A 17,001-nucleotide genomic window follows, 5' to 3' on the forward strand; every position below is an offset into this window, starting at 1 on the left:
TCAGCTGGCCAGGAATACTTGTCTAAAGTGGGTGCAAAATGCTACCAGATCAGAAAGATGACATTTTACATCAATGGAAATGACCAGGTGTAAGGAACAAAGGCCTACAATAACAATGCTCTCAACTCTGTTGTCCTTTAATTAAGTAGTTCCTCCAGCAATGACACTAATGAGGCCTTGTTTCCTCGGGGTTGGATTCTCTAGTATCTAAATGGGATGTGAGCTTTTCCTGGGGAGAGAGGCATTTATAATTTCTTCCTCCTAGGTAGTGTCCAATTTGGGTGGATGTCACGCTGCAGCCTCTCTTGGTGAGGATGCCAGTGGGACATCTCTCCTCTTGGCTGCTGATTTCCTGAAACTGAAAGAAATTTTTGAGAGCTCTGCTCTCCTATTACATTTGGCTGAGTTTGGTCAAAGGCTCCAACTTGGCAGGGGATAGGAAGACAAATTCATCAAATGAGACAGAGCAAAGACATAAGCCTGTTTCTTCTAGGAAGAGAAGATTAATATTATTTTTTATTTAAAAGCAAGTTTTCTAGTGGTGTGGTAAACTCACAGGGTATTTTTTGCTTCCTTGGAAGGCATGACTGGCTGCAACTCCTGCAAGCAGTATCAACAAAAGGAGTATGTACAGACAAATACATGCAGGCAGGACATGCAGCTCAGGCAACAAGCAGTGTTACTTAGTTGGCTACAGAAGAGACCTGGAAAGTTCATTAAATCCACAGAAGCAGTGATCATGTTCACTGGGGACACTGCTGACCGGACAAGGTCATGGGTCTGAATGGATAAAGCAACTGAACAAAGAATCAGCAGTAGAAGGTTTTCTTTGGGTTTGGTCCAGAAGAGCAGTCACAACATGGCAGCCAGCAGGATACATGCACCATAACACTGGCAATGCAGGCTTGGCAGCCTGCTCCAGACCTCTCTGGCCACAGGACAGCAGGGACAGCCCTTTTCCTGTACAGTGTTTAATGGCTCAGAACCACTTAAGGCCCTTGAAAATGTGTAAAACTTCCACTTTCCAACACTGCTTTCTGGCAGGACAGACATCCAGGGAATGCCTTCACTTTGCATACTCCTGAACATCCCATCAATGAACAGGCACCAGCCTCGTGAGAAACCTGACATTGCCTTGCAGAGTCCACATCCTTCATCATTTATGCCACCACCACCAGCTGGTATCTCTTCTCGTGATAAAACACCAAGGGGACACCCAGGCTGCACTGCCATAACTCCAGGATAAATCTGCAGCAGTTCCTCAAATACCACAGTGCCTTGGTGGTGGAGAGATACCAGCTGTGGGTGACACAACTCCTCACACTTAGCCTACCCCACAGAATAAGCAACATTTATAGGTTATCTAGAGTTTTTTGCCAAATTATTGTTGCCTGGGGAAAAGCAGGCAAATCCCAAATCTACCTTGGGATGCCTCTCCAACTGCAGACACCATTTTACTTATACTTGGGCACAACAGTCTCCCAAGCAGATTTTTCAGCTGGGAGGGGTAATCACATCTGTATGTTAGTTGGGAGACAGAGAGCTGCATAGACTGAGGGCTGGGAGCTCCCCCTCTTTGTGCCTGTCTCTGTTGAACTTGTCTGGTGTGAGATGGAGACAGAAGCAACAGATCCCAACAGTACCAACCTGTTACAGCCATACCTTCAGGAAAAGTCCAAGGAACTACCAGTGGACTTTCCTGAGCAATGGATCAATACAGAGCTTCACATCAGCTGCGCCATTATTCACGCCAAAGGCAGTTGTTTGGATGAAGGGATGAAGAGCACACAAGTTCACCGGTTTTCAGCATATAAGCTCTTCCTCCCCTGCCCCGTAGATGCCTTCATTATTTATGTGTGACAAATGAAAGACAGCAGTGGAAGATGCTAAAGTGTTTCTCAGTGTGCACCTCTGTTTCCTGACACACGCAGGCCGGGACTGTGCACCCAGGCCAGGCTGTGGGCACGCCGAAGAGCTGGTGTGCCACTGCTTAACGTGCACAAAAACCCACTGCCAGGCAGTAGCTGATGAAATATTCACCTGCTACATGCCTCTTTCCCCACGTGACTCCAGAAGTGACAAATTATCCCAAGGAAGTGTGAGGGAGCATTGTGGACTCAGATGGATTTGCTCTGCAGCATCCTGTGATACGTCATCACGCCTCGCTCGCCATTTCTGCCGTCATCCCTGCACAGGGACCCACTGAATGCAAACTGCATTCAGATGTATTGAATAAGAAAAGATCAAAGACTGACTATTATAAAGCAAAGGGAGCCTAACACATACCCTGCCTTTGACTGTTTCTTTTCTTACCATCTTAAAATTCTCCTGAAGCTTCTCCTTCCGTAAGAGGATTATTTACAACCAACAACTGCAACTACACAGAGAAAATATACTTAGAGATAAATACTTTTTCTCCTATAAAAAGTAGCAGTTAAAAATAACTGTTTCAAAACAAAATCTTCCCATGGTTTCATATAAAAACCAAAAAAAAATGTCAAAACACACGCTGTCCCCTCCAAAAGAAAAAAAAGCCTGAACCCACATCCTCCTTGAGTTTATCATAAGCTGTCAAGTTGCTAGAAACAGAACTGTGTAAGACATTGCCACAGCTAACAACTTTACTGGGGATCCACATGTAGCTCTTTCCCCCTTGACAAAAGTCCTACCAGATTTTGAAATGTGAGTGGTGCAGTTCAAAACAAAAAAAGAAAGGGACACGGATTTTTTTTTAGTTAGGATGTGTGCAAAAGTGGTTCATTTACGACTACATATTAAAAAAAAAAAAAGAGTGGATATAAATATTTATGATTGTAAATTTCATTATTTAAAATTATTCTATAAATTTGCTAGTAACTCAAAGATGAATGCCTGCTGTACAGTTTGCAAATTAAGTACCATTATTTTTCTCTTCTGCACTTGAATATTACTCACAGCTAAAGTCATTTAAAGGGGTTAACATCAGCCTTAATTAAATATTAAAGTGTGCCTGTACCTGCTGCTATTGTTGCCCTTAGAATAAGATATAACCTATTTTTGACAAGTTTTCATCTTTCTCTGTGGAAGACGCTACATGAAACCAAATCAGTGGCAAAGAGGAGGGTAATGAATAATCTATTTCATATTCCAGCAGTACCCAGAGCTCTGAGTGGAAAAATATTCAGTCAGATGATAGTATGAGGCTGCTGAGGTACCACATGACGCAGCTAATGTTTAAATAATAATAATAATAATAAAAAAAGAGCGATAAACAAATCATTAGCCCTTAACAGTTGTTTAATGCAATTTGTTAATGAACGTAATGGTGGGGACTAATAATGAAAGAAAATAAAAACGTCTAAACAGGCGCCAAGTTGCCAGTGATGCTCAATTATTTCCTTGTCAAGTTTTTATGATTTAATGAGCTCCTCTGGGACTGACGGCTGTCAGTCAGTCGTGACTTTTTGACACCATTACAACTTCAAATACAGCAGCAGGCAGGCTGTTTTCCTCGGATTTGAAATACTGAAATGATCTGACAGGTTTAAAGAAAAGATGTGCAAAAAAAAAAGGAGAGAGAGAGCAAGAGAGAGAAAGAGAGAGAGACACAGTTGCTTTTTCTTTCTTTTTCTTTTCTTTTTTTTTTTTTTTTTTCCTTCTATGGGGCAGACAATCTCTGGATGCTGTTTGGTAATGAAAACCCAATCACAGAGGTCATTATCTGATGAGGTTTTCTTGGAACTGGCAGGGTTTTTTTTTTCTTTATTTCTTTACTTAATGATAACCCTCGATGGGTTTGCCCCGCATGGGATGGTCAGAGCCGCACAATTTTGTTCACCATTAATTTCAGCCTTTGAAGCTCAGAGCTCTGAAGCAGCAGCAAAGAAAACCCCCCACCAAGCTGGCTCCAAAATAAGACAATCCAGCCTGCCTTAAACAGAATAGCAAATGGCCTTCCATCCCAGAGATGGGAACTGACGTCAGTCAAGCTACATTTTCTGATATTTCCCCAAAACGAATAGCATTTAAAACCCTTTAAAACTTAAGAGTCTTTAATTAAATTGCTTTTGATTTTGTATCAGTGCAGTATTAGTTTATTTATTCTGCGAGCCCAGCTGTTTAGCAGGGATGGATTTCGCACACAGCACCACGTGTGCGTTTTTTAATTTGTCGTTTCTCCACAAAGGCTGGCAACATTAGAAACACTTTGCTCTTTGAGGTTTACATTTGTAAGCACTTGGATTCATTCACAGACGTGCTGTAAATGTGACCAAACTAGTCCAGGGGAAGCCTGGACCTGGGGGCGTCACCCTACCTGTGGGTGGCTGGGGCTGTGCTCTCAGTTGAAGTCACTCAATCCTCACCAAAATGTGTGGATTTGGTGAATCTCACCTGCACACTTCCCAGGCCAAATGAACAGGGGTGAGAGAGGAGTAATAATGTGTTTTGAAGATGTAATGTCCACCTGAGCACTATTTTACGTGTGGGGAGTACACGAGGATGCAAAGCAGGCACAGAAGAGTTATTAACAGGTTAGCATGAGAAACATAGCGATGGCGGGCTCATCAAAAGTGAAGATGAAGGCTTTGCGTGGCAGTCTCTCTCTCCCTCATTCCTATCTGAGTGGATGTATCTGATGTGACACTATGCCCTAGATTTATACTGGGATAAGGAAAACTAGCTTCCTTTCAGCTTTTTGCTGATTCCAGCAGGTGGCTAGATAGAGGGCAAAACCTAGTCATAGGTCACTGTTAAGATCAGTAGTCATGAATCAATTCCCATGATAGTTAAATTATTGAGGCAATGCAGAGAATGTCTAAGCAACAGACGGAGCTTAAGATTTCCTTCTCGACAGTTTTCTGCTTTACAAAATATGCATCTCCTAATTTGCCGAGCTGAGGATAAGTATCTGCTAATGCTGCCAGGCTTCCTTCTAATTTGTCTGAACTCAGCTCTGTGCCACCACTCGAAGCTAATGGCCAGAGCTCTGCTTACACAACCCAAAGGCTCAGTTTCAGGACATGTCCTGTCTGAAGGCTGGAAGCTGAACACCCAAATCTTTCTGTGTCTGAGAGCCACGTGGTAAATGGCAAGGATGAAAGGAGAGGATGCCCCAGGAGGTGGCTGGGGGGGTCCCATGACCTTGTGACAGGGCAGGGGCATCTAGGTGAGGAGCTGAACATCACTGTGCTGCACAGAGCAGCACCTCCTGAAACCTGGGTCTGGACTACCTAGGAACTTTTGTTCCAGCATCATCCTACTAGTGACATGAGCTGGCAGAGAAAGCCAGCACATAAACCACTTCCAAACTTTGTTGTGAGCTGCATGTAACACTCAGATGGCAGAGCTGACCCTACATGCTTGCATTTGTTTCAATGAGTAGCATTTTTCCTGTGGATCCTTTTATTCTACATTTATCACCCTCTTTCTATGTCTTAGCTGTGGCATTAGTACCACATCCTTTTAACTGAGTTGTTTTTATGTAGAGAAAACAATGACATTTAGGACCAAAATCAGCTTCCAGGGACAGCACAGCAAATCGGTAGAGTCCACAGGGATGCCAAAACCCCAAAAGTATTAAGGCACACATGAAAATTCAGGGCTCAGCTCCTGCCTAATGTGGGGGGAATTTAAAAGTAATCAGATTTTTGTTTCTTTGAACATCTTTCGGAAACATTTTATGGCTTAAGTTCAAGGGCTTAATATTCCTCTTCATTTGCTATATTTGTAAGGGATTGCAAATAATGAATTTAAAAGTTATTATAAAAATATGAACTTTGTCACATCAGCAGTGATAGACCTTTGTTGGAGTTGCAAACTTAAATATAAGTTAAATGACCTCAACCTGTCTAAAGGAGAAGCACAGCCAATAGGAAAAGAGAAACAGCTCATTTACACACAGGTAGATGAAACTATGATATATTATATCAACTAAAAGCATATATAAATTAACATTTTTACAGTTTCTTTTTAAAAAGGGGAATATCACATCAGAATTTAATACACTCAAAATACTCCAACATGCAGTCTCAACATAGCCAGGCCAGTATTAAAAATCTAGATTGTTTAATGCACTATAATCACGCATTTGTTGCTGAACTATTACTTAAGATCTCTTTTCAATCAGCAACAAATAGATAAGTATCTTTAAATATCTTTATTAGGGCCTAGTGTGTAATGCTTATCAGTACATATATCAACACTGGAAGATTTAAAAGAGATTCAACAGATGGGCTGTAGCCACAACTACATTTTAGGTAAGTGATGCATTTTCATGATCTTGATGAAAGTGGAATTGCTTTGAATAAGCAGAAAAGAAAGCCTAACTTTAAACAAAAAAATTGTTAAATTGAGTTTTGGATTTACATCATATATTAAACACCATCCTAAGGTTGCTCTCTTTTTAAAACTAGCTACTGTTCTTAACCAGGTTACATCTACTACGATAATGCATGATTGGGAGTTAGTCACAGGAGACAGGTTCACTTTCTACATCATTTGGTCTTTGCTTTACTTATCTTCTAAATCACAGAAGGTCAGATACTGCTTGATATTCATACACCCTGCACAGCAGAAGAAAAGTGCAAAGACCCCCTCTTCCCTCATGAAACTCTGGCAACTTACAGGCTAATTGTCTGTGGGTGAATTCAACACACATTAAGTCTTTTTATACCAGAACAAGCCCTCACTCCAACAAATATTAAGATCCTGAAAACACTCAGATAAGGACAAATATGTAAGAAAAAAATAGACCCACATGCCATCAACTATGCCATTAATAATACAAAATATTTTACACCACTTGCACCTGAGTTGAAGAGTGGAAAAGAGAGGGAGACTCTGTCAGTGCAAGAGAATGATTCATGTGACCACTTTGTCTTAATTACTCAGAACAAGCAGTTTGTTGCTGTTTAGTGAAGAACAAAGATATCAGCGTCCTCTGACAGAAAAATAAATAGCCATCATGGTGGTGAAGATGATGATGACTGCCAGAACAACGATCAAAATCCGGTTTTGGATGATCCTAGAAAAAAGCAGAAGAGACAAAAAAATTGTAGTGAATAAAACAAAACAAATCAAGACAGCAGAATATATATAAAAATTATAAAATGAGGTGCACAAAAAAACTGGAGAGAATACATATACCCACAAATTCAGTATTCCCTCTACCATTTTGCGTATCTTGATTATTTTTTACTTCTCCCAGTTTCCAGTGCTTCCAACCATGTCTTTATGTAGTTATTAAATCCAACTTTTGTATTCAAGAAAGAAAAAGAATTTTCTGAATAATGCATACATTTATATACATATTAGAATAAATGAAATAAATTATGTTTCAATTTATTAAACCTCTAAGAACAAATGAAAAAAATATTGTTCAGTCAATGCAATCCAAGCAGGGTGGTCTGTAATAGTAAATATCATTATATTTTTTAAAACCATTCTGAAATCTTCAGTAGTTTTAATCTGAAAAGAAACAATTTATTAATTTTCAAGGGATTTCACTATTAAGGAACAAGATTTCAAGGAATCACATGTCAATGAGATACTCACTTGTACTAAATTACCAAGGGAAAAGTACAAAAGATAGTTTTGAAGAAAAGGATGATATAAAGAAGCAAGTGTCAAACTGTGAAGCTTATGTTGTAAAAGCATCTCTTGTCTCTGTAGCATACCTTTACTTATGGTAATAGGCAATGTTACATTTCTATGCAGTATGAAAAAAAATGAAGATTAGTGAAAATAAAAAGATGCCAGAAGTAAAAAGTCCTAATGTTTTTCAATCATCTGCTGGGAGAAATTCCTGCTTCTAAAATCAGTCATCACATTACTTCAGATTTTTCCTAAAATTAATAGGTCATTTAAAATCACTAAATCAAGAAACAGTAGAATTTTACAGGCATTTTACAGCAGGATTTTGGATTGTAAGAATTCACTGTTTGTTATTCCATTTTTACAGAGAAGGAAGAATATTTTCCCAGGCTCTTCATAAATAGGGACTTTTGCAAAACATACTTGTACATGAAGCTTATCATTAGAATTTGAGAGGCATAGCAAAAAAAATCCCAACAACCAAGTGCAATAAAAGCACCCCAAGTTATATATTTTTTTCTCATGCTTCTGCAAAACAAAACAAAACAAAGTCTGCAAGAACCAAACAATGTTAAGAAGAGGTAAAACTGTGTTTTGTGAAACATCAAACCAAGTACAACTTGAAGACAGGGAGTGTAATGTGTTAAAATGAGCATATTTCATGCAGTGAAAGAGAGAAGAAACTCCAGAGAGCAGAGGGGAGTTTTTCTTGGTGAATGTTTTTCATTTGGATGCGGGTGGATATACATATAAATTATACTGGAAAGTGTAAAGAAAAATGCAGTTTTAACCAACTCCAGCTCTCTCCTTGCTTACCCCCCACCTAAAGGAAAAGCAGTAAATGGATGGATGAAAACTGTCACATCAGACAGACACCCTCCCCTGTGACACTCTAAAAGGACTAGCTCTCTATCCTCCTGACAGGTTACAAAATGATCACATTTGCTGACACGTCTTCCGCAAAACTGCTTTAGTGTTTGTGTCCACTTTCCTAGCAGGAGATGAATGGGCTGCTTTGTCCTCATTTATCACTTAAAGCTGAACTAAGATCTGTCTCGTTTATTTTTCCCTTCCTCACTAGAAAGGCTCAACCACAGCATTAATTCCTTCGCGATGACAGCTAATTCAAACTTAACAGGCAATATTTACTCTGCCAAAAGGATGAGGAGGAGGGAGGGATGTTTCTCACTCTTTTTTTTCCTTAAGAAAAAAAAAGTGTAGCAGGCTAACAAAATAAAGCTAATTAAGGGCTTTTGGTTCTTGTTGGTTTGCACTTCAATTTAACACCTGAACTTACAAGCTTCTCTTTTGTGGCGGGGTGTGACATTCTCTGCCAAACACCTGATAACAAACGATTTGCCCAGGCAAATGCATGAAAACCAGAATATATATTTACTCACTCGCCCTCATCACTCCTGAAAGGACATTCAGCAAAATTGAAACTCAGCAGTGAAATAGATTAAAAGCATGAAAACTCTTAAAACATTCAGCCTTAAGTAATACACAGTGCAGCTGGCTTGACAACCATTTTATTTGTGGGATGTGGGCCCCAAGGCATCCATAATGCTAATTTACAAAGGATTAACTGTGAGTGAAACTCGCTTAATCTAACACATAGTTAGGCAAAGACATACATAACATACTGAGTGTTTAAATCAAGTCCTCCTATCTCTGGCCCACCGAAAAAATCATTGCATTGTCTGAGAAGCCAAACTAAAGAAAAATTTAAAAAAAAACATGTAGTCCCCCAAATGCTTTATTTTTATACCCTGTCAGTACACACCTGACTGCGAGATTATTTCATCAGTATCCGTGTCTCTAAAATCCTTTTCAAGAAAACACTGAGTGAGGCAAGCCACCACCTGTATCTGCTAATTGAAGGTTCGCTTATGGTGTGAATCTAGGAAATACATATCAAAGTTCAATTTCTAGGAATCTGAATTAGTCTGCACAGTGCAGCAAAAGAATATCATATTAAAAGGAACAAATTAATCATGAAATAGGATGGATGTTATCAATAGATTCCTACACTGAAGCATTATATACTTTTAATATTCAGGCCCACAGTTAAAGATTAATTTTATATCTTTAAAAAAAGAATATCATTGAGTTTTACTGTTTTCCTTTCAAGTGAGCAAGTAAAATGAAACTAACTGCATACTGCCCAAAGGATGGGGCTGAGAGGAGAATGACAGAGCTGTTTGGCAGCAGCAGGACAGTCCCAAGGAGGACTCAGTGGTGCCTGTTGAAATCAGAGTATGGGAGCTGCTGCTAAGACAGAGAACACAAGTTCTGGGTGTCAGCACATTTCAGATCTCAAAGTCAACAGGCAAGGACGACCCTTCAGAGTAAAGAAAAAAGGAAGAGGAAAGGGGGTTTTGAGTGATCCAAGACAGTCAAACCAGCTCACAGTTGTAGAACAATGGTTGGCATTGGCAGGACCCATCTGTAGGGAAGCCTATAGTACTGTCACAGCCAGACACTGCCAGTGGGTATTGCTCTAGGCAAAGCATCAAGGAATTTAAGTGGGGGAGGGAGTGATAATACCAAAGGAGAAGAAAATGGGGCCTAAGCTCGCTACAAAAAAATCCCAAAGGCTAACATGCTCACAAGAAGCAGATGATAGTCTTTTATCTCTATTACACCTTAAATTCAACAAAATCTGGTGAATAAGGAAGCCCAGATTTTTCTTTGAAAATGCAAAGCATGTTTACAGGGTAAATAATTTAGGAAAGAATATATACTTGAAAGAAGACACCCATTGAAACATCCATGGCTAAAATGCCTGAAGGCAAAAACTTGTGCATTTGCATGCTGCATTTTATTAAGTTAGCACACTGTAGCTTTAAAAGAATGCATGGCCAAATTAAGAGGAATGTGTGACTGAAACATCAAGGATTCCTCAAGTTTACATTATGAATCACAGTGCTGTTGATATGAGATGAATTAACCATTTAGTTGATGCAGCTTAGGCACTGAATTCACACCAAGTTCTGCTGGAGCCCTGTGCGGGAGCTCGTTAACAGCCAATGTCTACTGTTCCTTTCATACTTGAGGCTCTAGGAGCACAAGGGTTCATTCTACTTTGAGTTAGAAGACACAAAAAATCTGTGCTTTTAAACCAAGCTCCATCTAGTTTATTATGGACAGCAGCCCGAAATATTTGGGTGCAAAACCACATAGAAACCGTAACTAAAGCAGACACAAGGGTAACATTAAGTGACGCACTGGAAGAGCACTGGACTAAAAACGCAGAAAGCACATCCCTCTCCTCTCGAGTTTCCTTCTGCTCCACCTTTCCAGATGTCTGACCCTTTATCCTGGTTTCTGGTCACAGTGCCTAATCTCCAACCACTGCTGTGCTGGAGGGTGCCTCCAGCCAGTGCCAAATTCAGGACACCATCCACTTTTCAGGATCACCTCCTTGCTGCACAGGTCAACCACTGCTCTGCAGAACAGGTCCCACATGTGCTACCAAACACTGATGTTCCTGGAAAATCTGTTCCCCTCACTGCTGTCCTGGCAGAAATTGTGCTGCCTTTCCACATTTCAAACCCCCCAAAGGATTCGCGCCTGTCCGTGGCTACACACACACACACACACACACACACACACACACACACACACACACACACAATGGGTCTAACTCTGTTTGTGCCATGTTTAGATCTGCTCTGTATAAACACAAAGCAGCTCCCGAATAAGCTTTTGCAAACCTTACATTAAGGATGCCAACCGTGTTTAAACCTTTTTATAAAACTGCATTCATTAGCAGGGGAGTGCACGACATCTATATGGGTTCAGCCTGATGTCTTGCACATGTCTTAGTGCCTGATTGACCAGCATTGAATAATGATGCCTTGCCATTAAGCACTGATGGTACAATAACAATTGTCATGAAAATTAGCAATCACGGTAACATGTTAACAAAATGCAGGATATAAACGAACCAGTGCAGACTCTGGGTGCATAAAGAGTGTGTCCTTAACTTGAGGACTACAAATAAAATACTGCAAAAAATTTCCTACAGAAGCTCAACTCTGACACTGATACAAATAAAAAAAAGAAACAAAACCAAACAAATGGCCTGGGGGATCAGTTAGCACACATTCATTACAACACAGGGCTTTATTCTTAAAGGAGGCATCTTGAAAAATAGTGTCCTCAAGAACACAGACTGATTGATGACAGAGCACTGTCCAACAGTGTTTCACTGTAATATGTATTTATGATTTAACTAGAAGTGATTCCTATCAGTTTACTGGACAGAAAGCCTTGCTTTGTATACAAAATCACATCTTAAATGGTCACTTTGAATACTTGGCTATTGCATTTTTTGTGCCCTTTTATTTCTGATTGGCAGTTTTTGCTAACATGAAAGAAAATAGGTGCATGCAAATCAGTGGCAAGCGACTTTTAAGTGTCCAATATTCATGTGCAAATCAGTAGATTCAAACAAACACTAAGTGTGGGTCTAGTCAAATAGGCAAAAACATACCAAGCAAAATTAAATGTGCATTTAAAGTAATATAGCTATACTCACATAGCTTCTGGACAGACACAATTATTACTATATATAAGGACATCCTTGTTACAATGAGTTTTCAAATGGAAGCACTAAACCCCACACAGGGGAATAAAATGTTATGATTGGTAAAGCAAAGCCTTAGATACATAATGATAAATCTCAAGTTCAGGGTATCTGGGGGCTGTTCAATCATTCACGTCTTCAGGTTTAAGAATGCTTTTCTTAAATAAAAGCAACTGAAAAGAATGAGACAGGCTGCGGCAAAAACATAAAGACACGGCAACCTACTGTAATAGAAGACTAAGAGAACATTGCCTAGCAGAATTACAGCTGGCTGCAAGTATCTGACTGGAGCCATTTTTCATCATTAATGACTGAAATTAGCAAACAGAAACACCAGTGAAAAAAATATCTGCACAACTTACATATAACTCCTTGGCCCTCTTATAGTTGACCATGGGAAAAGTGAGGAATTTGGAAAACACTCAAGTTTTTTTCCTTTTCCCCACCACAAACTCTGAAAATATGTCTACGTTTTTATGTTCTCAAGCCAGGAGACCTAATTGCATTGTAATTGACATTGTATATTTAGATGTGAAAACGCTTTGGGGGTGGTGGAGAGGGGATGGGACCCCCCTATGGCTTACTGGGGACAAAAAGACCACCCTTCCTAAGGTCCACGTTCAGTCTGCAGACTGTTCCTAGCAGAAGCCTCTTCCATGTTCTCTGAATTCCTTCCCAAAGGCGCCTCTTTGTAAGAACTTGGGAAAATTTATAAAACTTGCTGAAAACTGAGCAGATAACAAAATGAAATCCTCAAAAACGGAGGGTTGGTGATTAGGAAAGGATGGGCTTTTTCCAGCTGATTTTCTAGCAGGGTTTATTGAAAGAGCCAGGCCATATAGGGCACTTACGATTTCATTGATAGGACTGGGGTATTGTGCAATGCTATGTCCTCTAGCTTTAAAGTTCAGTCTTAAGGACTGGGGCTGTCTACTTGTAATAACATGGATACCAATCTCTAGTTATAATATTACACTCAGACCACATCAATGTGTTTCCACCTGGGCCCTGAATGAAAGAATGAGTCATGTAATAACAGGTGCAGGGAAGTAGTCACACTATCCCACTTTAAACATCTAAATTATATCTAGCTAATCTCTCTCAGCTCCCTGTGTATAAACTAGAGTCCTGCATTGAACTGCCCTCTCTTTTTCCTGGCCATATATGCACCCCAGCAGTGCTGGTCAGCTAGGTTAGGCACCTACAACATAGGAATTGATATCTCTAAAAGCTTGAACATGAGGCCCAGGCAAGAAAGCTTGCTAGCTCTGAAGGCAAAATCATACAGAAAGGTGCTAGCATATTGTAAAGTGTGTGCAATCTCCCATCAATCAGAAAGATTGCAGAGATGAAACTCACCAGTGAAGCAGAAGATGCTAATCAATAATTAGCCAGTAAAGACCTTGATCCATCATCTCCTTTTAATGGGTCCTATATTTGCACATTAAATTTAGACCAGAAGCAAATATACTTTGCCTTTGACAGTTTTTCTGGAGGAGTTAAAAAAGGATATCCCTCTCTTGGCTGAATGCCTGCTGAAACACATTGGCCTTCCTTGACTCAACTATGTCTTTACCTTGCTGTGTCATCTTCTGACAATCTTGCCATAGATTAAAACTTAAAATTATTTTGATTATATATGATAGCTAAAATACTTATGGAAAGATTTAATTAATAATAGAAATCTTGCAAGACATTCCAAATGAACAGCATTGGAGTATAGTGTTATTTGGTAGCCATCGGGGTTCTCATGTTTTGCATGAGCCTTCTCTCAAGGAGCTGGCAGTCTCAGGAAGTGAAAATTGTACCCAAGTAATCAGTGGGGTGCATATGGGGATTGAGAGGGGACTGACAGGCCTGGGAAGGAGAGAGATTTACAGGACTGATTGGAAATCAAATGTGGTAACAGGGAAAGCCTGATCGAGGACCTCATAGATGTGGGACTAAAGGTCAAAACACAAAATTGAAGGGTGCTGAAAATCTTGTACTAGCCAGATTTTATTCATTGCTTATTTTAAGAACATATTGCAAGGCATTTCTGAAGGATGAAAAGTATCCTTGTGCTCTTGAGACCCTGACATGGAACTTTTCTCTACACGGTTTTGATGCAACTTCAGCTTTCTGCCATCTCCATGTCCACTCCTTCCACAGAGGGAATCAATTAGGTTATGACTGTCACTAGGAGACACAGTGGGGCTTCTGGGGCCATGGAAACTCACCAACCAAAACGGGAGAGGGACTAACTCATTTCATGCAAAGCACAGGCAACACCAGATCCCTTTGGCAAGTCTGAATGATGATCACATGCACAGTGGCAACTGCAAGTGGAAGGAGTCAAGGTTGTCTTAATCTCCAACCAGCCTTTCTCAGGGTACTGAAGTATCAAGAAGAACAAATCACACATTTAGTCACCTGAGCATGACTAAGAACCATAGGCCTTAGCAAACATTACAAGAGCTTTAGCAAGAGCTCAGAGGGAGGGTGGATAGCCCAGCTGTCGGTGCAGTGGCATTCTTCAGCACGTCGGGTACGTGAAATCCTGGTCCCCAAACAGTTAATAGGAAAAAAAAGCCCCAACCCCCTTGTCAGCACTCAAAGCTAAAGCAATTATTTTTTCAGCAGAAGAAATGTATGCAAGCTATAAAATGACAAGAACGTACAAGATCTCATATTGGCTTTTATGATAAATATAGTTAAATTTACATTCTGTGCAATTTAAAGAAAACAAAAATGTCAAAAGTCTGCATCTTATCAACTTCCATAATCATTAGAAGCCACTAAAAGATATATCTTAAACAGATGAAAGGAAGTAATGTCTTTCATTCTGCCTCAATTTAATTAATGACTAATCTACAGGTTTTAGGTGTGACAAAGCTGGAGACTGGACACACACTCTCTTCTTGCATTATTTTCTTCTGATTACACAATATTTGACTGGGCATCTTTTTGTATGGCAAGTTTCCTACAATTGTCTTAACAATGTTGACCTCTTTTGTAAAAACCTGAAGGCATCTGCAGCAATTGTTCCTGAAGATCTGCTATCCAAAATGTTACCATTTCATGGCACTTCTTGAATGATAGAATAGAAATTTTTTTTGGTATATATTCATTTTTTTCAAATGCTATAAAAGAAAGGAAAACAATCATGGCTAAGGCCATTTGTGAGATGGCATTAAAAGAGCCTACTCTGAGACAGATAAAAATAATGAGAATCTTTCTGTCAAGAAGGATTTAGAAAATATCACGAGCATTATTAAAATTTAATTTTTTACTGTGCTTTTTGGTTCCCCCTTTTCCAGTGATAATGAGCAGGACTGCACACCTCCACAATGCTAGTACTTGTTTTGAGCAATAAATTCAGCCTTCCAGTCTGAAGACATTTCAGACAACAATTTTGACTGCTATAGGCTTATTTTTCAACCTTTTCTGTGCTTTGAGTCTTCCTATGAAAACCAGTTCATAAGCTAATTTTCCACAAGGCCAGTGGAACAAATAAAAATCAATTTTTGCCCAACCGGTTCAGAGAAAACCTGGGAACAGTGAAGACAGAACAGTGAAAAATAAAAAGAATCGATATATTCACAAATGGTTTACCTGATAGAGAACTATCAAATTAGTTGTCAGGAGATACTTGCCACTATGAAAGTATTTTCTTTTCAGCATGTTACAGTATTTCTATTAGGGGAGCAGAGAAGCCTCTACTTTGTCATGACCTCAGACACCTCAGTTTAACAACCGCGTCGAGCTTCCAAATATTTGGTAAAACCACAGGGCACAAAGTCACGGTGCAAGAGCCCCTCACAGGTCTTGCAACCAGAGGGACCTGCAAGCCCAGCTGGCTTAGGGTGGGTGTAAGTCTTCATGATCTCCTGGAAGGCACAGAGATTCCTCTCTCACAGAAGGCAGGGAGACATTCATGACCTCGGGCCAACCTTGTCAAGAGGAATTTGGTCCATCAAGAGAGGGAAAAAAATCGTAAAAAACACCGCCCAGACTTCCCTCCTCTGTTAAAACCCCAAGTGTTCAGGAGCACACTGAAGACTAAGCAGTTTAATCCCTTGGACTGGAGAACACAAATTTCTCCAAAGATGGGAATCCCATTTGTCGACTTCAAAACTTTCAGAATCTCAAGGACAACTCAGGGCACAGGCTTTAATATCATGGCCCAATCCATTTCATCATCTTCTCCACTAATTGGGCAAGTGTACCCAAAACTGCCATACTGAGATGGGATAGGATAGGTGCTCATGTCTGTCTGTCTGTCTGCAGCCAGAAGAATTTGTCTGGAAAATTGATTGAAGAACAGAATCTGCTTTTTAATACAAATTAACCATCACTGCTGTGGAAATAAAACAAATTCATAATTTACAAGCTTAAATATTAAGGAATCTATTTTTAAGTACCTATAATCTTCACTCTGGTATGTAGCATTTTATACATTCCTTTATTTTTATGAGTTGGCATTAGAATGTGACTCATTTTAACAGAAAAAAAAAAAAAGGATTAACTACGTTACTCAGAAGTAAAGCTCCATACTACCTATTTAAAATATTGTAACACAACCATGGAGACATCATTTCTACGACCAAACAAAACATTACTCAATGAAGAAATGGCATGAAATATAAAATATTCAGCAGAGGAAGGGTATTTGGAGCTAAGCAGTTTCACTGCCAGTAAACAGGACCATAATAAATAGAGTGCATTTTAGGAAAAAAAAGAATACCTGCTCTTCACTATTTGAGATGTAACACCTTAGTGGGGGAAACAAATAAAGATACTGCTCTTCCACTCAGCACATGCAGGGAAAAACTAAAACCACCACACATTTTGATTCT

At 39.7% G+C, this 17,001-nt stretch overlaps 1 protein-coding gene across 4 annotated transcripts in view; it reads right to left on the reverse strand.

The window, feature by feature from the left end:
• Window positions 1-5,882: 5,882 nt before the first annotated feature.
• VTI1A (vesicle transport through interaction with t-SNAREs 1A) overlaps window positions 5,883-17,001 on the reverse strand; it is a 258,051-nt gene continuing 246,932 nt past the window's right edge. For 2 of the 4 annotated variants that reach the window (XM_053984455.1, XM_053984454.1), the window contains one exon: window positions 5,883-7,003. In XM_053984455.1, coding sequence (XP_053840430.1) covers window positions 6,910-7,003 — 94 coding nt within the window. In that variant the 3' untranslated portion in view covers window positions 5,883-6,909. The remainder of the gene's footprint in view (window positions 7,004-17,001) is intronic. The other 2 variants (XM_053984457.1, XM_053984456.1) reach the window with 1 other exon arrangement.

Source organism: Vidua macroura, chromosome 8 (assembly GCF_024509145.1).
Source record: "Vidua macroura isolate BioBank_ID:100142 chromosome 8, ASM2450914v1, whole genome shotgun sequence".
Classification (NCBI taxonomy): domain Eukaryota; kingdom Metazoa; phylum Chordata; class Aves; order Passeriformes; family Viduidae; genus Vidua; species Vidua macroura.